General features: G+C 32.5%; 1 protein-coding gene across 1 annotated transcript in view; it reads right to left on the reverse strand.

Annotated features, from left to right (window-relative positions):
* The window catches only part of BTBD9 (BTB domain containing 9), a 127,500-nt gene that overhangs the window by 46,767 nt on the left and 55,212 nt on the right, over window positions 1–25,521 (reverse strand). The window contains 1 exon segment of the mRNA XM_032216811.1: window positions 6,182–6,291. Coding sequence (XP_032072702.1) covers window positions 6,182–6,291 — 110 coding nt within the window.

A 25,521-nucleotide genomic window follows, 5' to 3' on the forward strand; every position in this document is an offset into this window, starting at 1 on the left:
GGTCAGAAGATGCAGCATAATTAATCATCTATTAATTCATCTTATTTTTCTCACATTTTCAATTGATGTTATATACCTGAAGACTTTTTTATATTTATTCTCCTCTCTTTTTTGCATATATAAGACTAGGTGAGGAACATACCAATATTTTCTCCTATTTTGTTCGCAACCGCAACCCCGTGAGGTCAGTTGGATGAGAGTGCTTCACTGGGAATGCCTAAAATGGCCTAGCACCAGTCTCCTGGGCTCTAGGCTGGCACCTTAACCACTACTACAAACAGCTTTTATATTAAGAGGGGTGTTTTGAATCTAAGGTGTTCCTAAATCTTGCTTTTGATGTTTAATTAGTGTCTTGTCTATATGAAAGCAAATTATATTTATTACAAATGGACTATTTACGAGTAATATTGTCCACAGTGTTTCTTAATGCCAAGGAAAAACTTGCTGCACTATTTTATACGATAGGATATTAGAGACTAATCAAATAATTTCAGCACACAGAAGGTATCATGCTGCTTCAGTTCCCAAGAGAGGATTGCCACTCCCCATTTTGAATGTTCATTATTATCTTTCATATCCATCTGATAAATGTATTAAAAACACCATCTGGAAGAGATGTCATTCCGTGAAGCGTTTCAGGTTTTTGGGTTTCCTTTGGCTTTTCCCTATGGTATTTCTGTCTCAATCTGTGTCACTTTGTTTATAAAAATGCACTACCAGAAACAACACTGTCTTGCTTCTAAGGGTTTTTTTTGTCTTTCAACTAAATATTATATGTAAAAAGTTATAAGATGGAAAACAGAAGATGGCTTATATCTTATTATATCTTATTTTTGCAGAACATATTTCTTTACAAATTGAATGTACCATTAGAATGGAAAACTATCCGTATTAATGTAAAATACTCCATAAAAAGAAACAAAATGTTTGTTTTAATGTTTTAAAAATTGTTTTATAATTTTATAATTGCAAGTTGCTCAAAATAATAAGAATAGGTAGATAAATTTCATGTTATTCTTTCTGGCTCATATCAGGCAACAGGTGGCCAATATACTGTATACATTATGACACAGTAACATTTAAAAATAATGTTATTTCTAATTTCCTTAAAATTATGTGTCTGTGTGTATGTGTATAAAAAATACACAAAGCCAAAACACTAGCCTGAGGATAGCGAGTGGGACCTCACCGAAACATTGCCAAGACAATCTCAATCTTACACGGGAAAAGACCTGAATACAACAATGTTGCTATCCTATTTCTCTGAGAATGCCTTTCTTTGGAAAAGATTAGTAAGTGGCCCAAATATTTAAGAGTTACTAATAACATTTACTTGGTCATCCATTTAATTTAGTGGCATTTATTTCTAAGAATCACCATAGTCTGATAAGAGTAAGCACTGTAATTTGTCCTAATGCTTTGCATGCCTCCTTCTATAGGAAATGGTTTAGACAGCACATCTAGCCACACAGGACGGATGTAGCCGACCACAAATTGTTCTTGACACCTGTAGAATTTGCTTGTTTTGTACTTGCTTGAAAACAGCTAAACTAGGGCGTACACGTGAAACTTAATAAACACGCAGTTATTAATTCTGTTATTGGTCCAGATGCATAATTTGTAACCAATGACATTTGCAATGTTTGAAAACGTATGAAAGTTTATATATTCAGCTTTGCTACATAATAAAGTGGTCATGTCATGTCATTCACCCAGAGAGATCTCGTGTCCTCAAGTTCTTTCTAGGATTAGCTTCGTGGATGACCCCCCTTTGATTGTTGTGCCCAGGTGCCGCCCTGGAGCCGTTTTCTCCAGGGACGGACTGGGGCACTAACACAACAAGACCAGCATACACATACACACACACACACACACACGTTGTTGTAGTTGTTAGTTGTTGCTGTGGCTGACCCATTGTGACTCCCTGGACAATCCTTCCTCCAGGTCTCCCTGTCCTCTACCATCCCCTGGAGTCCATTTAGGCTCACACTGACTGCTCAGGTACTCCATCCACCTCATTTTCTGTCGCCCCCTCCTTCTTTTGCCCTCAATTGCTGTAGTCCCCATCTGCGGTGATCTTGGAGCCCAGGAAAATAAAAACTGTCACTACCTCTATTTCTTCCCCATCTATCCTGTTTCCCTGAAAATAAGACCTCCCCAGATAATAAACCCAATCAGGCCTTTGAGCACATGTGCTAAAATAAGCCCTCCCTGAAAATATTGCAACAGCAGCAGCCATGAGGTGACCAGGCTCACTGTCTCCTGCATCTCAAAAATAATAAGACCTCCCCAAAAATAAGGCCAAGCGCTTATTTCGCAGGTCAAGAGAAAATTTTATGATGATAAAAGTCTAAGCTGTTGCTCTCAATATCTATTTTAGGTTTATTTCTGTATATGACAAAACATTGACATTCTTTTGTTATATAATTAAAGACTAAAAATAATTACTATATTAACTGTTAGCACATTCTTTTATATGGAATTGGCAGAAATTGGAAATTCAAGAAATATTGATAACTGCTAAGTAGAGGCAATTCAATACTACTGGTTGTAATTGGATAGAAGAATAAATGGAAAAAAGTAGAGATAATCACTCTTAAAAACTGACAGAAGAAACAAGCAAAAAGAAGGGGTTATGATTTGGGCACCTGAAAAAATAGAGATTTTCAGTTGTGCCTGTAACCATTGCCTTCCAAAAATATTAAATGGTATTTAATTTTCCAAAAATGTTGGATTTTACAAAAATGTTAAACAGTATTTTTAATACTGTTTCAAACATTTTACATCATAAAAGAGTTATTCAATTGTTTAAAGTTAACAAGAAGTTCCCATTTTTTTCCCTAAAGCAAACTGAGTGTAGAGTCTGTAGACTCATGTTTTATTGTGCTATGACTACAGTAAACCACACCAGATTTCCAGAATTTTGAAAGTAAATAGTGCTACTGTATATAGAGTACAGAAAGAGTAAAAAAAATATAAGCCAAATAAAATATGCATATATGTTTTTAAGATGAGGACTCGTTTAAACCAACATCATTAACTACAGTACTTCCCTCCATAGTTTTTTTTTTGTTTAAAACATCCTTGCTCCTACTATATACATTTAGTTTTCTATACATTGCTTCATATATTACATGGACGCAACTTTTCTCCTTCCTTGCAGGTTTGTGCCGTGCTTTGGATGAATTTCTCCAAAGCTACTTCACCACATTCAAGATGTGAACATAGCACATGTTTGCAACTGGTTTTTGGGGGGGTGGGGGATCCATAGCTTTCCTCAAAAGTGTAACTTTGGATCTAAGATGAAGCACTGTTTCACATTATTTCTTTGTCTCTCTTGCCATTGGTCTTATACCAAAAACTGTATTGTTATAATTATACTGTTGTACAATATAACTGGTGTTGAGGGTTGTTGTTTTTTATCAAAAGCTTTCTCTCTGCTGTAGAACTAGAGTCTAACCCAATTTCCACGTCCAGATTCCTTTGCTTTTTTTATTTGTTCAATTTGCTGTCTTCTGTAATGGAGAGATGTAATGTATTCCTTTTTCCTCCTCACCTTTTGTTTTGTATTCTGTTTTCATCAGCAACCCCTAGTCAACCTAGCTATTCAGTTCAGATATTATCCTAGCACTTCTTCATGCCTATGTATCTGGTAAATGCTGTTATTCTTCAGCATGCCATAGATATTCAGAATACAAAACATAAATATATTAAGAAAGTAATTTTCTTTTCTGGATAAAATAATGTTTTTCTATACCTTTCATTATCTTTGTATACAAAAAATAAACCTGTACATTTTTTGAACTTTAGATCTTCTCTGAGCAAATAATCTTATTCATTTGTTCTTTTAAGCAATTTACATAGCTGTCCATCTCACAGCAGTCACTTTGAATGGTACCTAAAATGCTACAACCATAATCAAATCATAATATACCAGATAGTAGAATATCAACAACAACAATAAACAGACCATGGGCAATTCTATATTCTATATAAATTCTATATAAATGGCAATAAAAATTCTGAAAATGGAAAACCAAACAAAAAGGAAACAATCCAGTTTGGAAAGATCAATGTGAAACTCAATATGACTATAACAAAAGTGCTGGATGAAGATGAATGTAGCAAAAATAGAATGGAAAAACTAATAATAATAGCAAAAAGGGTTAAATTCAAGTGAAAGGGATAAAAACCTGGGTATCTCTTGGAAATGATCAATTGCATGGCTTTTGGCTCAAAAAACTAACTATTTACATCCAATGATAGTTAACAGCTTAATGAAGTATTGCATAAAGCAGACACCAGCAATTGGTGAATAATTGACAAAATATATCGGATTAAAAAAAAAAAAACTAGCAAAGGGACAACATTAGGAAACTATAGACCAATAACATGCTTATCAATGTTTAAATATGTTCTTGTTTCAAAAAAAATATTGCTTATCCAAGTAGCTTCTTCAGAGCAAACTAACAGGGAGACCCCATCTATATTGCTACTACTCCTTCAAAGTTGTTTCATTTCTCACCTAATCTCAATAGTCTTCTTAGGTAAGTAGGCAGAGAATTGTTGGGATGTAAATGTTCCAACTCCTAAATTTAGGACAGGGAAGATACACAGTTTGAGAGAGGAGTGAAGGAATCCATTTATGTCAAAGTGGAAAATCCTCCCCTCAATAGAAGAAGAGGCCATAGTTCCTCCTTGTTTATGCTGTACTTTCATCAGTATTCAGGAAATTTAAGACCATTTCACAAGTTCACCAGTTAGTCCACACTTAACAACCCACCTACAGGAAAGGATTTAGGATTTGGAACATTTACATTCCAACAACCCTCTGCCTACTACTCACCTAACAAGCCTATTCAGATTAAATGAGAAATGAAACCATCCTGGAGGACATATATGGAATCCCCCAAACCAACTTGTTCAGACTGAAGAAGCGATTTGGATAAGCAGTAGAACATTTTGAACCAACAGAAAAATAAGTCCAGTTGCCATGACTCAATTTCCAGACAACTCTAGCTGGATAACTGGGAATCTTCATTGACAATTTTTAAATGCTCACAGGCATTATAGCAGACAACAGCCAAGATTATTTAAAAGAAAATAACATCCTCCCAATACAATAAAAGGAAAAGCATCAGTACAAAAGTAAACTTCTGATTGATAAAATGGTTCTGGAAAATTGCAAAAGCTGAAAAACCATTTTACTTAAGATGGATTATGAAAATATCATTTTTTTCCCCAGTGTTGCACATTCTTCTATGTTTCTAGCATTGGCAAAATCTTTCTTTTTCAGTTTTATGCCAGTTACTGGTTAACAATTGACCTCTATGAACAGCCCTTTGAATTCAGGCAAGATTTGCTACTTAACGTGATACCATTAAGGATAATATTAATTAAATGATCAATTTTGATTGTGAGATTTGCAGCTAACATTTGGCATTTACATGAGAGTCTGCCACATAGACTCTACACTTTTAGCCTCATTTTATGATTTACAAATACTCAAGGCTCACAGGACAATTCTACATTTCCCTGCTACTTTATCAATTCTGCTACAATATACAATGTTGTCAATTCTCCATAGCAGCACTCAAATTATGTCAGAACATGACCAAGGTCACAAAGCAGTTTTAAAACCATGTAGACCAGGGGTACCCAATCCCTAGCCCACAGACCAATAGGAACGTGGCCAAGCGAACTAGTAAAGCTTCATCTGCCCATGTGCAGGATCTAGGTAGCAGGTGAAACCACACCTACCAGTCCATGGGGAAAAACATTCCGGTCCCTGGTGCCCAAAAGACTGGGGGACGCTGATCTAGACCATTATTATAGTGTTTTGTATTTGATTTATTGCATTATTTGTACTAGATAGATTTAATTTGTCATATTTTAGGTCTATTCATTGCTTTTATCTGTTCTGTTAGATTTTTTAAAGGTTTTTTTAAATATTTTTTTTAGCTTTTTAAGTAATTTCATTTTTTGCACTTTGTATTTTATAATTTTTTTAATTCCTTATACTTCACCTTCTTATGCTGGTCTTTGACTATAGTAAAGGTCAAAGACTACCATAATGAGGTGAGTTACAAGGAATAATAAAGGTTTATTTGATTTGGGTATATATTTTAAACAAATGATAAAATACATCATTGGTAATATAATTCCCATTCATATCACTTACCTATTAGTCCTCTGTCAAGAGTGAAGGTTTTATTGGTGAACATGCATTCAAAAGCCACAATATGGAAAACTTTGTTTACTGTGTTGTGTGTTCCAACTATTCTGATATACCTGTAAGTAAGAACAAAACGAAACAATAATCAACAGAATGAAATATGCAACATAACATGAATCTTTATTAATACTGAAAGGATCAGTTTAGTTTATTTCTGTACTGAGAGACTGAAGTACCAAGAGAATGGGAAAAAAAAACCAGGCTTGTAGTAAGTGCATAAATAAATATTCCAGCTACATGAGAAATATCCCCTCCTTTCCAACCCATACCCTCATCCCATCTAGCAAGGAGTATGATATCAGCACTTGGCAAAAACCAATTAGTACTGTGGAAGCAACAACACCACAACAAACATTTTAGGGAAAACCTTAATAAAAATGAGTCAAAACTTACAATATTGAAGAAAGAAAACAATTATATTAGAGAAGCAATCTTTTCTTTAATGCTTTAATAAAGAAAAAAGGAGAATATCATAAATCCTTGACCATTATGACCACCATATAAAATAACAGTTCAATCTTACATTAAATCAACAACCAATTCATAAAAATATAGCAAATCTTTATTCAAGACCGCAAACCTGGTATTATGATAATTAAGGAGTTTTTCCTGGAATAGCAATATTTTTGTTACTCCATTGTTTAATAAATTCATCAATTATTTATATGTTGATAATTTCCAAGTTTCATATATATTTAAAAATATATTCACATCTTTGTATCTCCTGATCAGTGTAATGTCACATTGATTCACTGATTTACATTTAGAACATTAAAAATATCATCATGCACTCAATTTTAAACAGTTTCTAGGGTAACAGTAAACATGCAAAAAAATATTTTCATGAATTAGTCTTAACAGTTAAGATTCCTTAATGATTTTTTCATATGGCAAATTCCAACTCATTGTATCTACTTGATCATATAATATTTTAATTGTCCCCAGAATGGTTTTTTGACCTGAGCACTTGTCTTCTAAAGAGAAACTAAACTAAAAACATGTGATCTGCAAAAGCTGAAAGTCATGAAAATTAATATCCCATTATAAATATGATAGTCATAATATAGGTAACTAAAATCTAGGTTTTGAGCTAGATTAATAGTTTTTAATATATAAGCCAATACCACTGTCAACATTTCTGTGTCAAAATTTAAGAAGGAAATCAAATGAAAGAATGTACAGTTAGCAGCATATTTACCTGATTTCAAAATCAGTTTTATAGTACTGAGCGGAGGAGGCATTATTATAGTCCTCTACAGTATTTGGGCAAAGAATACCAACTATCTATCCATAAGCTTTCCTTTTGTATTTAAATGTAGTAATATCTTACTTCTTGAAGATGTAAAGTTGCAAATAAACAAGCAGTTGGTAGTTTTTAGTTTAGCTACAGGTTCCTCACACTATATACGTATATGCATACATACAACCTTCCATGAATAATGCTGTACAGTGTTCTTGCTCAGTGGTATAAATAATATTTATAACTAAATGATTTCTTTAAAAAACAGAGCCATGTCATTTCATCCTGAAGATTTTTGTTTACCTACATTCAAATATTTGTCATATCTCTTGCAAATTGTTATTGGAGTTTTCAAGCTGAGTAATTGCTTTTTATGAATAAAATGCTAGGCTTTTCAGCTCAGCCTATTGTTCTGCAATATCAAAATTCTGACTTTGATATTTGATATTTTATCTGCATAAAATGAACATTCTACAACTTAGTATATTGTAGGAATGACCTTTTAAAAAGTGAAAGGGTTGGTTTGATGTTCTTTTTCTTCTAGATTGGCCAAAACTATTAGATTCTCTATTATCAATCAGATGGGGGGAGAGTTATTTTTTGTGCCTTCTTGATTTCAGGCCTCTGATAAATCAAACCTATGCAGGTAGATAATTTAGATTTAAAAAAAACAACCCTCGTTAACAATGAGACAAGATAAAAGAGACTGCTGCTTACCACAGGAATTAGGTAAAACATAATTCAGTATATCATCACACCAATCAGCACTAGGAAAAGAAACTAACTCTATATGATATGCAATATTGGATTATTTATAATACTCTTTTATCGGTTTGTACAGAAAGATTGAAGAGCAGAATATTACAGAATTTCATTTTTTTAAAAAAAAAGCTATAATGATGCTTTAACCAGCTAGAGGAGTTATCAAACATTATGCCATAGAACATTTCTGTGCCATGAAAAGGCTATGGCTGTGGCAAATCAGCAAGCCAAAGCAAGGAAGTGAACCACAGCCCTTGAAATGTATCCTGTGGCATGAAAAATGTTGAAACCATAATCAAGAGAAGAAATAAGGATTAAACTGCCAAAAAATATAGGCTGGCGGAAATAGTGAATGGATTGAGAAGAACAACAAGACTAAGAAATTTGTGGTGGGGTGGAGAGAGGTGAGAAGTTTAAAGAAGAAAAGGCAATGTATGGAGCAGTTTATGGACCCAATGGAAACAAGGATGGTTTGTAAGGAAAAAGAGAAATACAATATATTTTGTTGGCATAAATTCTGTTTCTTTATTTAATTATCTTCATCTTTCACCTTTAGTTTCTTTGTCTGTATATTGTTGGTTATTACAACGTACAGAGTGATAGGCATATATGCATGTTCTACTTTATAATATCCCATGTTATATCTAAAAACTTTAAAGATGTACTCGTAAGAGAAAAATAAACTGGCAAGATGCAGAGGTTTTTTTAAAGATAAAACCTTAATTTATTCTTGTTCTTGTTACCTTTAAAAAAAAGATTGAATTTTATAAACAAAAAAACAAGCAGAGAAAAGGCAATTTAACCCAACCCCTTTAATATGCCCATTATACACACTCGTATCAAACAACAAAATGATACATGCTTCCATTTTTCATTGTAGACACAAAGAAATGTTATTATTCACCACTTTTTCATCATAATGAAAGGTTTCATAAATCAAAGACAAAGACAATAAATCAATCCTCCTCACCTAAAGAATAAACCTTTCTCTTTTTAACTGCCTCTATTCTCATTCCATACTATAAATATTCTCCCTCTTTTTCTCCTCCCTTCTATATACACAGGCACACACTGTATTTTGTGTATGTTTAAAAGTTTTACTTTCCAAGAAGCTGTTTTTTAAATTTCCAACTGCAGCTCTCTCTGTCATAGTTGTGATGAAGGATTACAAATATTTAGCACGTTTTTAGCTATGTGAGATCCTACAAAAGGCCCAAAATGTGTGCAAAACTCTATTATTTGTTGCTAAACCTTTGGATTTTGTTACTTAAACTTAACTCCTGGATACCACTGCAAACCTAGATGGAGTTCTTGAAAATAATGTCCAATTCTTGTATGTATGTATGTATGTATGTATGTATGTATGTATGTATTCATTTATTTCATTCAATTTATATGCTCATCCATCTCAACAAGTGTTTGAGTGGCAAATAGAATGAATATAAAATGAAAATTAGAAGCATTGAAAAAATTAAAATATACTGTAAATAAATAAAAATGGGAAGGAAACATTATAACCCAAATTACTAATGCAACTCAGAAGCAGGTCTCTGCACAGATTAGGGGGCTTGGGGAATGAATAACTTATGCAATTTACATGTGCTGCTGAATTCTGCACCTTGAAGTTTTCAAATGCTGTTCAAGAGTAGCCCTTTGTGAAGCATATTGCAGAAATCAAGACAGGAAGTCTCTTTTGCCCCCTTGAACTTTCTACAAGCATTAACCTTAAATCAATATGTTCCTCTTGTTCTTAATGGGAGAATGAGTCCAGATATTAATTAAATTACATTACTAATAAATGTTCAGAAAAATCCCAAGCATATATAATATCTCAGTGGAATAAAAAAAAATCTCAAAATTATTAGAATATAATTTCCTATTACCCAAAGTGAAAAATGCATGTTATTAAATTAACAGCTATCTACATAAAAGAAATTACATTTTAAGAATACAATTAGGATTTTGCTGCATATTCTTTGAAGATGATATAATTTAACTTCAGGGCCATTTGCCATACTATTAATGTTGAAAAGCTTAGGTTAAGAATAGATTTTTGAAAAGAGGTTCTTTAAACTAGATTTTCATTAATATTTTTAATGCTTAGATTTCTATGAATATTTGGGATTTTTTTTCTAATACAGGTTTACCGCAATTTTTTTTCAATGGTTGTGCTTCAATGGGATTCTTCCTTTATTTAAATAATACTGTGATTTTCTTCCATTCCTTTTTCTTTTGTTCCTTCTGTTCAACACCAAACTATAAGTACTTCATTAACTATCCTTTCTTTTAAAATGAATCTTTTTCTCTCTTAAAATTATTCCTTTTTTTTCTAGAAACTACAAAAATTATATGGAATAGCTGTAGTAGTTAGGTATCTTTAATTGCAAACTTCTTTTTGTGAACCAACATTTTGAAGCTCCATAGTTTCTATATTCAGAGAAAATTGAAACTTGGTCACTATCATCCCAAATATTGGAATCAAATTATATTTTAAGAAATTGGTAGTATAAAGTATGCCTAAGCACAAATAATGACAATTGGATATACAATCTCAACTTGGCAAAAATGCATGCTTTCACACATATTACTGTTCTTTACATTGAGATTTTTAGATAGCATTTTCAAATGCATTCTGATATTCCAAACCAAAAAAAAGATATTGCAGACCAACAATTTACATCCATGTTTGGGGAATATTGCACGGAGAGAAAATGTGTGCATATGGTTTATTATCTCCAAGGACCACCTGAACAACTTAAACAGATGGAAGATAATTAAACCTTAAACACAGTTGGAGATGGCAGATATTAAACAAACTGCCTATCTTTGATGAGAATCAAAGGTTCAGTAAGAATAATAATACATCTGTTGTAAATAGGATAAACATAGATATTATTTAACTCCAGATAAATATAATAACAATTAAAATGCTCAACATTTCCTAATTTTTTAAACTACATCTAATATTCACCAAATGAACCTACCCCAGCAGATATTGGCACTACTTTTAAAGGTTGTTTTTTTTAGAAGAACTGCCTTGATCCTATCTGTTCATCTTATTACCTTTCTTCAGCTATTTCTGAAGCCACCTCCAAAAAAAATCAAGTTCCTTATCAATTTGTATCACATGCCAATAGTCTGTTAATTGTTATTTCTAGCTCTTAATCTCAAGTTAGTAGCCAGCCAACATTTTATCCAAGATTCATTTGTTCCTACTTTTGGTTGCCCATACTATTATTAACCATTTCCAAATCCATTAATTCAATAGCACCTATTCTGTCTACTCTTTCTCAATATCCAGTTTTCAGAACTGGAAATTACCAATAGAAAAACTATTACTTTAACCATTTTGATCTTTAGTGGCATAGAAATAACTGCATCTTTATGATCTGTATAGTCACAGCCTTACTTCCTCAAACTAATATTCCTCAAACAACTATGTTTCCAGTACTTTTTCATTTGTATGTGACCAGAAATACATTTTGCATCTTCACATCTTCACATCATTTTAAGTTCATTAGTCATCTTGTGTACTATTACCTGACTTTATATTATTTAATATCAATTTAAAATTTTCACTTTCTATTTTTATTTTCAAATGAATTCTTCCAAATGAATAATTTTCTGGATCAAGTACTTCTAGAAGTTTCTTGTTCAGTCAATCTTTCCTTTCCTTGTTTGATATTTGGAAGTCTTTTTTCAGTTACCATCCATCCTTCTTGTTGCCCAAGACTTTCACTGACTCTGAGTATCATGATATTTTTTCAAAAAGCAACTGATAGCTTTTCTTTGTGACATTTTAAGAGACAAGAAAAAATAATCAAATTTGGTTTTCTCTTTTACCTCTTCCCATAGCTTCTTTACATACTAATCCTACAACTGTTACAGTATATTCATATTATATTCTTAATTTCTTAATATGTGTCTTCCAGCTCAAATTCAGATAACGTACATATATACTTTAATTTATTAAAATTATTATTATATTATACACCAATAATAAGTTAACTTGGTACACCAAATTCACTTATTTATATTTTCAATTTCTAAGGCAGCTAATGTTGGTAACCAACATTCTGGAAGACTTAAGTTAAAAACAGATAATAATAGTATGATAAAAGAAAGAAAACAGCTACACCAGTGAAACCCCCCAAAATTAATTGGCTCCATCTTAAACTGCAGTTTCACACATCTTCCCAGGCCAGTACCTGTTGGAAGAGTCAGATCTTTAATGCTCTTTTAAAGGGTAGTAAACTGGTACCTACTTGCACTGCTACATTCTGGATTATTTGAGGATTTAATTTTAATCGTACAAGAGATTGTTAGGTTGTGAAAAAGGGCAACGGCTTAACTTCTTTGTTAGGTCCAGTCATTAGGTTTCCAACTCAAGTTTTTGTTGAGGATCAAGAGATTTCTTGGATTACTTTCTCTTACATGCTATATAGATATATTTGAATATTAGAAGTAACTCCAAGTCCTCAAAGCTTAAAAGAAAAAAGGAACAATAATGTATTCAATTTTCCCATTTCCAATTTCTTTAAAAGATTGTTTAAAAAGGCTTACATTTTTGAAGAAAACCAAGTGGCAAGAATTTCATCCTGCAGTTTTCAATAGGATATATAAAATCTAATCCTCATAAAAATGACTTGCACTCCAAAACCAGACAAAATACAAATGCAGGCTGGTTGCACAAAGTACTAACTTGAAGCTCAGCAGAAACAGTCCCTCACTATGTTTACTATGCTCTATTTAATCAACACTTTTGTCTCAGCATTGCCATCTCATAACCTAAAGACATGTAGTCAAAATAACTATTTGTACTTAACTGCAACTCTAAATTAATTATCACATTTGCTGTTTATTTGAAAGATAAATAGGATTGCCAAACAGATCTTTGTAAATCAAAAAGTGTTTCAAAGAGCTAAAATCACCTGGAAAAAACAGTAAAGATATATAACTCCCCCCCCCTCTCAAAATGACTGGCATATTTTATATTATTGAAAAGTCTTTAAGATGTAACTAAAGAAGAAAGTACTTTGGGAAGAATTTATTCTCTATAAAAATAATTAAGTCTAGTATGTTAACCAGTTATGCTTGTATTTATAAATTGAATTTTCAAAGACATACAGTACACTAAATCCAGCTTCTCATTCAGCCAATGTTATAAAATAATTTCAAAAGTCAATATCTGACAATAGGAACCTAATCTTCTAGTGAACCAAATAAATTCCATGCTTGGAATATTTTAGTTATGAACAAACAAACCATATTTGAATGACAAATTCAATCAGTGTTGAGTCTATTTAGCCAAAAGATAAGTTCAATTATATAATTCTAGAGTGATAATAAAAAATATTAAGTGATGGAGATTTTTAGAGGATTACTAATGACTTTGCCAATATATTCAGATTTTCATAAACATTACAAATGGACTCTTATTATATAATAAAGTAATAATAGTGGTTATAATTATCTACTATTATCCCAATGTTATGCAATATAGACCACAATCCTAAGAATGAGATTTTTTTATGGTGCCTAAATATATGTTACTGTTTCTGAAACTTTAATATGGTAACTGAATCAAAAATGCCAATTCAGTTATCAATTTTGCATTTTTATGCAATTTTTCCAGAAAATATATTCTTGCAGAGAATACTTTACCTCTTAGATAAAAAGTGTAAAGTGTTGAAAACTATTGAATGAAACATTTTGATTTAACAGATGTGACAGATATTTATACGACATATACTTAAGTACATTATAGGAGATGTAATAAAGCTTCTTTACTCTGGCCCTCTGCAATCTACAAGGTCATGTAATATTTATGATCACACAAACATCAAATTGAATATGTGTAAGTTTAACAATGGTGTTAATGTTTCCAGAAAGAGGTCTTATTGAAAAAGGGTTCTACTGAAGTGAAAATTGTAGTAGCAATAGAAGGAGAAATAGAGGGGAGAAGTGGCAAGGAGGAAGAAGAGAAAAACACAAGAAAAGAAAAGAAAAGTTAAAAAAAAAAAGGGCTGAAGGACGACCTAAAAAGTGTATGACAAATGCTGCAAGACTGAGCCCAGCATGGTGAGAGTTGGTAATAGACAGAAGTAGCACCAAACTACCTTTCTCCACTTATGTATTTTTTCACTGGCAAAATCAGGCAACATGGAAACAAAGTTACTCAAGGTTCAAGGCACCAGTAAGTATCAATAAGTCCAGATATTGGCATCTTCAAAGAGTCCATGTGCTGGTAACAATAAAAATATACATAATAAATATATAATAAACTTAAGCTAGAAAATCCAGCTAGGATGGGAATATAGAGCAAAGATTAAAGAAGAACACAGGGCTTAGAAAATAAAACAAAAGAATTTATAGAGAAATACTAGAAAGTGTCAGATTACAGTTTATGTAAATAATAAAAAAACATAAATTTCAGAAAATAAACTGAAATAAAAATAAGGATGAGAGGAAAAAGGAATAACCGTTATGAATTAGATAGCAATCTCTCCATTCCTTTCCTGATTTCACTAATTCCAAAACACTTTGCCACTTTAAGAAGAACAATTAATGTCTGTTTGCAATTCCCTCTGGAGAATTACAGAAATCAGATGTTGCAACCATTTCCAATATAGGTATTGTATTTTTCAGAGTATAAGACACACCTTTTTCCCCTCAAAAAAGAGGCTGAAAATCTGGGTGTGTCTTATACACTGAATACAGCATTTTTGCCTCCCGAAACCCCACCCCCTTCACCAAAATGGCTGTGCATAGTTTTTAGGAGGCTTTCAGAGAGCTCCTGAGGGCTGGGGAGGGCAGAAAAGAGCAAAAACAGGCCGTTTTTTTGCTCGTTTCCCCCCCACCCCCAGGAGCTCTCTGAAAGCCTCCTAAAAATTATGCATGGCTATGCAAGCCCCCTAAAGGCTATTCATGCCCTTGTTTTGAAAAAAAAAAACGGGCCCGTTTTCGTGAAAAACGGGCCATTTGGGGGAGGTTTGCAGTGCAAAAACGTTTTTAAAAAATTTGCCTCTTCAAAACATTGGTGCATCTTATACTCCGGTGAGTCTTATACTCTGAAAAATCTTTGACTAGTTTGAAGCAGATCACTGAGGAAGGAGGAAAGTGACCTCTGTGGGGAGCAGAGTCAAGCAACACGGCTAAGTGTGAACAGGAGTAGGAAAGAAATGTTCTAACTAAAATTTAAAAATCACTTGGGAGTTTGGAAGATTTAGAAAAGATAGTAGGAATCTTTATGACAAAAATCCATTAGTTTCTGAGGTATATATAAATATCAATCAACCTTTATTATGATTGAAAGCCAGCATATATGGTGCCCTTTTATTCTAATGTGTATCCATCAGTTAAATGCATTAATGTTTATGAGATTTTTGTTTCCATACTTATTATTTCTATGTTCTCTGGGTCTGCTAAATGAATTGTGTTTTTTTAAAGTAACTTAAAATAACTTCTTTTATCTAAGATTTTAAAAAATGAACAAACCAGTAAAACATTGTGTGGCTGATATTCTATATTATTTTTGCAGTGCTATAGAATTATTTCCCCCCAACAAAGATTGTTTTTCCTTCAGACTACTTACATTTTACCTTATATTTAATAAAGTTATTTTCAGAAAAGTGAATTTAATATCAACCTAAGGGGTATTACTAGTAGACAATAACCTCAAACCTACAAGGGACATGAGATGATATAAGAGAATTCAGATGATGGTGATGGTGGTATTTCCCAGGTTTGGGCTAGTCTGGCATTCAGGTTGTAAGATTCCCCCTCTGCCTTACCTGCCAGTTTTAAAGGAGAGGGCCCCTACATCATCCAGAAGGCAGATGGTGGCAGTGAATAATAAAAAGCTTTGCTCAAACAGGAAGACAGTGCCAATTAGTGGTCAGAGCCATAAAACCAGTGAGAACAGAAGGGCAGGAGCTTCCCATCATACTCAGCACCAGCAACCACCAGTCTAGCAATCTGTTCCTGCTCCAGTACATTTTTAGGAATAAGAATTAAAAGCATTTTTACATTAAAATTTCTTACCATTTCACAACCACCACCACCCATCCTACAAAAAAGTTATATAATTAAAAAAAAAACCTCAGGATAGATTCCTTTTGTGACCACAGTGAAATAAATAAAATAGTACTGCTTGTTTTTAAGTTCCTATTATTTTCCCAATGGTGGAACACTTATATTCTTTAGGGTGCCTGATGTTCAGACTATTTTGACAGGTTTCTCCAGTGGAGCAGTTCAGTCTCAAGCTGAAAGCAAAATACTTTTCTGTTTTCTGCAAATCTCTACTAAAACAACAGAGACCAAGAAAAGTTTAGTCATATGATCAGTTGCCTGTTTGGAAAAACTATAATTTTCTTGAAGAACAAATTAATGGGGTGGCATGGGAAAAGAAAAATATAATTTTCCCATAAGTGGTCACAGGAATTTTAGAATTGAATTTCTTTTATATTAGCTCTATTGTATTAACTCTAAAAAAATAGGTACATTGGAGCTGCGTAGGCACATTATAAACATCATGGATTTGGTAACAAATAGAAATTGAAGTACAGTGATTGGGAGGATATATAAGAATATGCAGGGATTTTTGCTGTACATACATTTTGCATTATGAAATAGAATGTAAAAATAAATGAGAAAAAAACTTGTCTGTACACTCCATTAAGGCAAGCATTCATTTTATCTTGCTATTCATTTTGTTTTTGTTTAAATATACTACAGGTCTATAGGCCCAAAGATATAAAAGGACCAAATTTCTTTTCAATCTACTTTTCTACAGAGGTATTTTACAATTGCTATTACCAGCAATACAGAGCTGACATGCCTAAGACAATTAGAATCAAACAACATTCACAATCTGGTAATTACTGTTTTTACAAAATTGTTTAGGCAAGAGAAATGCTCTTCAATTTACATCATGTTCAGACTAAATCTCAAGGATATTAAAAGGCAATTCTTCATTGTCTCTTTGTAAAAAAGGAAATGGTGTCATTCAGCACCATCTAAGCTGCTATTTATTGCCAGATGAAGGGCACATTTCTTACAACTCACACAGCTGAATCAACACATACATGAAAGGATGATATGTAAAAGAACAGAATCATTATTAAAAATATTAAATAGAAAAACACCCATTTAAATGAAATGTCCTTCTCAGTAAAGACACAATCTTTTTTGTATTGAATTGGACATCTCTGCCTTGTAAATGTTAGGAGCTCACAAACTGAACATTGAAGCTGCTGACCTTTATATGTAATAGGGACTTTAAAAAAATTACCCTGGGCTATTTTCCTGAGTAATTCCTGAACCTTTCATGTCATACTTTATTCCTCTTCCGCTATCAAACCATTCATAATGCTCAGCTATAAGCCTGTGTGTTACTGTTGAAGCAATCAATTGAAAATTAAAATGGTTTATATATTCATGGAAGCAGTTTTTTTTAGAAAGGTTATATATGTATAGGAAAAAAGAATGGCAATTTGGAGTTAAATCAACACAGATCTAAAACAGAACTCGGAGAAAAGGCATAAGAATGATTGATGGGTCAACAGCTGCCTCTGCTGGAGAAAGAGGACAGTGAAAGTAAACTGAGGCCAGTGGAGGGGGAAGAGTGGTGGTAGAGTGAAGGGCGGCCAAAAAGACAAAGATGGGGGGGGGGGAGATGACTTAAGTGGAGGTGAACATGGCAGGGCAGGAAAAATGCGAGGTACTTGCCTGACGCAATATTCTCCTAACAATCACAACTGGAACTACTGGAACTGCAGTCACTAAGTAAAGCAGTCACATGATGTTTCGTAGCTTAGCAACAGAAATTCCAGCCCCAATTGGGGTTATCAAGCGAGCACTTCTGTACCAATATGCTTTTATTTCAAGGAAATATGGCACTAAATATTTACGTTTCCATTTTTCAGACATTTAGAGATAAATCCAACATTTATTTTAACAAGACTTATTTTCATTGAGTTATATGGGAAGCATTATCACCTTAGTTTTACATATTACTGTCTATTAAGAAAACCAGAAATAGAATTTTAAATGACTTTGAACTGTGACATTTATAATTTATTTCAGATAACCTAAATCAAGTTGATTAAAGAACTTAAACATGGGCAAAATCAGTCATCTATTAAATGAAGCAACAGCAGATTATATTTTTTCTGCGCAAAATTGATACAAAAGTTGGCATCTTTCAGTTCTTTAGTAAGATGAATATTGCACTGAAACTTGCACCAGAGAGACAAATCCACTCTTAGCCATGGTCACTTCCTGAGTGACTTTGGGCAGATACTCCCTCAGCCCAACCTATCTTTTGATAGGTAGATAGTTCGTGCCTTTTAGGATCAACCATCAACAGTAAATGAACAAGCAGTCAAGTAATACATTACAAGCTAGCGCTAAGTAGAGCCACGAGAAGGCCATAGAAAAAATCAGATGTGATATGTCTATACCTAGAAAGATCAGAAATATGAAAGTCAAGATATTCCCAGTGTCACAATGGAATTAATTGAACTTTAAAGAAGCAGGATAGAAAAGGTATTGACATTTTTAATGCTGGAGAAGATTCTTGAGGATACCATTGCAGCCAAAACATAAATACATGGATCACCAAAACAAGTCAACCCAGAATTCCTACTTGAGGCACATATAACCAGGCTCAAATTATCCTATTTTAGACACATTATGTGCTTTCTGGAGAAAGCTCTAATGCTGAAAAAGTATAAAAAAAGAAGAGGGTAACCAGCAGCAAGGCAGATGGATACATCAATGATGAGTGTGCACCATTGGAAGACCTGAAGAATTAGCTTTAGGGAAAGATTGTTAAATAGAACATTTATATGGTGGCTAAAAGTAAGCATTGACTTGACAGTACACAATAAATGCTGTTAGATATCTGCCTTGGAACCTAATTCTCTAAAATAGAGTGGTAAGGTGTCAAAGTCTGCAAAACTGGGAGATGGGTGAAACATTCTTGCTAATGGTATATGCCATACTGACAAACAGCCATCACTGGGCATAATCCTTTCAGCATAATATTACTCACACAATAGGTTCTTATAGTCAGTAATTTCCCAAAGAGAATAAAGTCTAATACAATTACATTCAGTATGTTATTGATGAATTCAGTCAAAACTAACACTTCCTCAGTGTAACATATTGTAATTGTGTCATAATGCAGCATATTACATTTGCATATTCAGAAGCATGCTAATATCTCATTGTTGTAGCATTACTGCTTTTAAATTTAAGAACTAAACTTATTCAAAATAAAAAAGCACTTCTGTAACTGTTTAGAGAAAAGAATATTATTCTAAATACCCAACAATCCTTTTTTTTTTTCTTTCAAGGGAAGAAAATATATTTTCACACTTGTTAAATCATCAGAGTTCACACATATTGAACCCTAATTCGTGGTTTATGCCCCAATCACTGTCATCACACAATTTGGCAATCCTAAATTAAACTTCATGGATATAGATTACATTAAAAACAAGTTCAATTCTAATTCCACGAAAGCATAGTAAACTGAAGATGACTCTGCGAGAGGAAAACTGATAACCGCAGCAGAAAGAGGGGCTCTCGGGTTTCCCACTCCTGGAACATAAACCAGTGGTCTCCAGCAAATTTTAAAGCTCTGGTCATGGGGAAAGTCAGTTCTGTCCACGCCACAATTCATATAGCCTTTAAAGACATACTGGGTTCACCAACTTCCTTTCTTTGATTAAGGATTTCACTGAAAATGGCTCGTAAATTGCTTTTCAAATACTAATAATCTTCAGAATAACAACTTTTATTATAATAGATGTTTTTCCTTCAATCCTCAGCAAAATATATTTTGTATAGGTTTAAGAACTTAGAGAAAGCTTTTTTATTTGAAAATAAGCCGTGAAAAGATAATTAGAACTTTGATTTTGGAAAGTTTTTAAATACACTATCAGGTGAGATTGACTTGAAATAAGATTTTTAAATAATTATAGTATTTGTGGTTAGTTTAAAATCTTATTAAAATATATGCAGATTTTGAATTTTAAGTGCAAGGAATCTTTCTCTGGGAAAATGTGGTAAGAGAAAACCTCAAACAAGGTAAGAGAAAACCTCAAAGGATAGTTTTTAGAAGCAACTAGAAAGAACTAAAGATTATAATTAAAGAAGAAAGTCCATTAATACAGAATGGATAAAAAGATAAAAATGAAAAGAAATCAAGCTTCTGAGATACTACTTAAAATGAATAAACATCAAGGCTTTTAAAAGTAAAAACAAGTATAAAGTTTTTATTTGACCAAGGTTAAAATATACAGTGGATATAGAAAATATATACATCCCTGTTAAAATGCAGGTTTTTGACATGTAAAAATATCATACTACGATAAATCACTTCAGAATTTTTTTTCATGTTTAATATAACACATGCTGCACAATTCAATTGAAAAACAAATTGAAATCTTTTAGGGGGGGAATACCAATAAAAAACTAGAATATTTTTTTTTTCTAGCAGCTTTTAATAGGTTTTTTTAAAAACCAGGATTGAATGATGAGGCTTTAAATATTTGTTTATAGGTATGACTATGGGAAGCTGCCCAGAGTCACCATGTAGGGGAGATACAAAGCTTAAAAAAATAATAAATAAAAATATTTTATTTTTATTTTTAGAGAAAGCAATATGCTAGCATTAAAATTGAAGGAAAGTGTTAAACTTACAAAGGAGTTTCTGAAGAGATGAAGAGAAGATGATAAAAAATTAATTTGTAGAACATTATCTGATCAAATTAAATTTCAATATGCTGTTGTTTTTTACAGTTCTTAATGTAACCTTTTCTGATTAACTTTGAATGATGAGGCTTTAAAAATCTGTTTGAACACATAAGATATGGGAAGAAGAGGGAGACAGGAGCTGACGTCACAACAATACGATGTGCAATTTCGGAGCTCCGAAATACTTTTCGAGTATCTTTTCGAGTCGATACTTTTGCCGCTGGACGGTCTCTTTGGACCTAAACCATCCCGAAGAGACAGGGCCAGGGAAGAGTACGTCTTGCTGATCTCAGGGACATCGCAAAGTCCCTGATCGATCCAAGATAATCTCTTCTTGCCAGTGACAGAAGCGTAGCCAAAACCTGCTGATGTTGGGACAGCTCCAGAACGGGAGGAAAACAGAAAGAGAAAGTGTGTCCATCTGGTGAGGAAATCTTATTGTTATAAAAGAGACTGCTCCCCCCCCCTAAAAAATTAAAGCTAAATTAAATTTGGAAACAGAAGAAAATAAGCGGCAAAATTAAGCTACATCGGACAGTGTGTTATCCTTTTTTAAATTTTCTTTTATGGATGGAATTTTTGCAAATATTTCCTATTTTTTAAAATGAACGGATTAGTTTTTCTTCTACTATGACTTTTTTTTACCTATTAAAATCTTTTTCTTTATTTTTATAATACTGGTTTGGATGGGATTTTTTTCCATTTTGCTTTATTTAAAAATTTGTTTCTTGGAATATAAAGAAGATATAAAAAGAGTACAAAGAAGGTTGTAATATCTGAGGGAAAGGAAGTAACACTGCCATTTGGAGGTTGGAGGCTTGAGTCCTGGAAACATTGCCCTTTCTTTTTTTGCTTTGACCATTTTGTCTTTGCACTTCAGCTTGTTTATAGAGAGTGATAAGGAGAAGAGCATGGGTTGTTTATACAGGTGCACTTTGGGAGCTTCACTGGCAGCAGGAGAGAAGTGAAAACAAAGCCTTGTTTTGAAAGATTATAAATGAACTTGCATCAAATCTAATAAAAAGTTTTGAAAGCTTGAGTGGCAGTGTCTACCAGTTGGAAGAATGGCACAGTATCAAAAAGAAACCTTAATATTGCAAAAGATTTTGTTTGAAATTCAAAAATTATTAGAAGTAACAGAGAAAATTGAGAAGAGATTGGAAAACATAGATTGTGAAACACTAAAATTTGATGGAAAAATTGAAGATGTTCATCAAATGGAAAAAGTGGAGGCTAGAGTCCTAAAAATTCAAGGAAAAAATGAACGAAGAGACAAGATAATTGTTGATATCAACAGTGAACTCAGTGTGGTTGGAAATGGAAAGAGTGGAAAATGGAAAGGGGAGATAGATGGACAGGAGCTCTACCCCAGATTTGAAGGTATAGAAGAAGAGAAAAATTGATGGATCTAAGGAAAGAAATTTTGACAGAAGCACTATTGATAACCAAAGATAAGCTGATTAAAGAAGCAAATGGAGGGTTTTGAGATTTTATAAGATATTCAACAAGCAACAAGTTGTGAAGAGAAGTCCATACAAATCTTGTTAAGGAAACATCCAGAAGACTATTCCCACAAATGGCAAAAGACATAAGACTGCGCTATTACTGGAAAGACACAGGTTGATATATGAAAGCTTATAATAAAAAAATTAGTTAAATTTAGAGCATTATGTAAAAAATGAAGTGATAATGGATATAGTTAGATAAATAAGTGATAATGATAACCATGTATACATATGTATTGGTTTGATAAGAGGAAATTTGATATAAATTGAAAATGGTGACTGTTAAAGGAAGTTTAGAAATTTTGTTAAGTATGAAAGCTTATAATAAAAAAGTCAAATTCAGTTAAAAATAATATATGTGTGTGTGTGTGTGTGTGTCTCTGTGTGTGTGTGTATTGGTTTGATAAAAGGAAATTGGATATAAATTGTCAACAGTGATTAAGAAAGGAGGTCCAGAAACTTTGTTATTAAATATAATCAATTTTTTATTTAGAGCATGTCATAAAGATGTAATGTTACCAGATGATAATGGAAACAGTTAACAGAATGCCATTATGTGTTTTTTCTTTAAATTTTGGAATATTTTATATAAAAGGACGTAAAAACAATTATAGTCAAATGAAGGTTGATGATAGTAATATATATATAAATATATTGATTTAAAATATATAATGCTATGAATTATAGGTGATGACTGTGGAAGGGATGCACGAAAAATTTTTTGTAATCAATTGACACCCTTTCAATAATCTGTAATGGAAGATGTTTTTGTGGTGTTTTTTGTTTGTCTGTATTTATTCAAAAATAAAATAAAAAAATTCTTATATAACAAAAAAAAGATATGGGAAAAAGAGATATATTTTATTTTTTAGAGAAAATGATAAGTTTCTAAGTCAATGAAAGGAATATGAAATTGATTTACTTGGTCACAGACACACACGCACACAGACACACACGTAGTTCTTAATGAACTTTTACTGACTAAAATTGAACGATGAGGCTTTATTATTTGCTAATAGATAAAAATGAGATATGGGATGAAAAGACTACTATTTGCAGCCCCAGCACAGAAATTATGTGGGGAATGAGGCCACCTTCCCCATAAAATGATTTCCTAATCATAGAAGATAGTTTTTCTTCACAACAAAAGAAAACCAGATAGTCTTGTTAACAGGTTAAAGCCCAATCATTTTGTTGCAATAGTGGTCTTATATCGATAGTTTTGTTCTACTATTTATTTATTTTCACTATTTACATCCTGCCTTTCTCCTCACTGGGCATTCATACTGTTACAATCACACATTAATGAAACATAAATTCATTATATTTAAATGGAAAATAAATTGTCCTGTTATACATTATATGTCTATAGAAAATGGAAACAATTGAGATGACTGTTGCTCTTAAATGTTCTCTTTTTACAGGAAAAAAAAACCAGATTAGCTTCTTGCTTTTAAACATGTTTTTCTTTAGAAGTAAGCTAGGAAGAAGATACACTATGATTTCCCCTCCTGAAAATTGCTTTCCTTTAATGTCAAGAACCAACTTAAGTTGACCTGGAAAGTGGTGGTGGTGGTGGGGAGATAAATTGGTTCAAAATTACTGTCTATGGTAGAGAAAGGAAGAGCTAAAATGCATTACTTGAAACAGTATACTCAAGAGGTAGGACACATTATCCACTGAATGAGCTAAAGCTAAGAGCCATTGACTATAATACAAAACTCCATTCTAAGGAAGTTAAATAAGCTTTAACCTTAAAATGTACACGGTAATATACTACAAAATCAATCCTTTTCAAGGTGCTGATTTTCAGAGTCCGGTCAGGGAAAAAAATCCATTTCCTATACTCAGCAACTCATCTTGACTAGCCAAATGTACATTTACTGTAGTATCATTTATCCTATTTTCAGCAAAAACTCACTAACATATGTAATATTCCTGAAATCTTCAGGAATGTAGTCTGCAGCTAACAGCTAATTACTGTTGACTTACGAAAAACATTATATTGCCAACAAATGGCATACAATATTTAAGGGTTATTAATCAGAAGTAGACAAAGCACAAGAACCAATAGCATTACATGCAATAGACTTATATGAAATCCTATTAATAGTTAAGATGGCTGTACATACATTCATATTTACAATATTACAACATAAAATTTCAGGTTTTTTTTTACTCTTAGATAGATATAAAGAAAGAGAGAAAAATAAAAAAGAGATGGAATTATACACACATATATCAAAACATATATTTTCATTTCTGTCTTTTGTCTCACACAAACGTATATTTTGCAATTTTTAGAGATTGGAAACATCTCGCAACGTTATCAGTATGTATTTTATAATCAGCCTGGTCATTTTGCTCAGCAGGTAAAATTTGAAATGTAAATTTTTTATACAAAATAATGTAAATTTTCACTGTATTTTCTTTTATCCATAACACCATTTATTTTAAAAGATAATTGATTATCTCCCATCTTCTGTATATCATAAAAATCATGATTTAATATTGAATTTAACATTGCTGACAATTCTCTTTCATCAAATTAACCCAGAATTAGTATAAAAAACAGGAAGAAAATTACCCATCCCTACTGAGATATTGTTGATCTTACTCTGTGTTATAATCCAACTGTTCAATCCTACAAAAACAGGTTTCATGAATTTGAAAAAATAAAGGGAAAAGAACTGAAGAAAATTCAGTAAAACATTGAAACAGATTACTGGAGAGAAAAATTGTTAATGAGATGTCAGATGAGCTATATAGGGTGACATCTGGCTTATAAGAGCACTTATGCCCAAGAAAAACATCAGTAATTCAGAAATTAGCCACTGTGTCCTAGTAGTATGATGTTCAATTAATGAGAAGTAATTACATCATTTACTCTATTTGAATTGGATTAAACTGGATTTCACTGAAGTGTCTGTACATTCTTTGGGAAGGGTAAATATTCATTTGTAGCAAAAGAAAGTTCCAGCAATTTCTGAGGGTAGGCATACCTTGGGATTTAA

The sequence above is a fragment of the Thamnophis elegans genome, chromosome 4, assembly GCF_009769535.1.
Source record: "Thamnophis elegans isolate rThaEle1 chromosome 4, rThaEle1.pri, whole genome shotgun sequence".
NCBI lineage: Eukaryota > Metazoa > Chordata > Lepidosauria > Squamata > Colubridae > Thamnophis > Thamnophis elegans.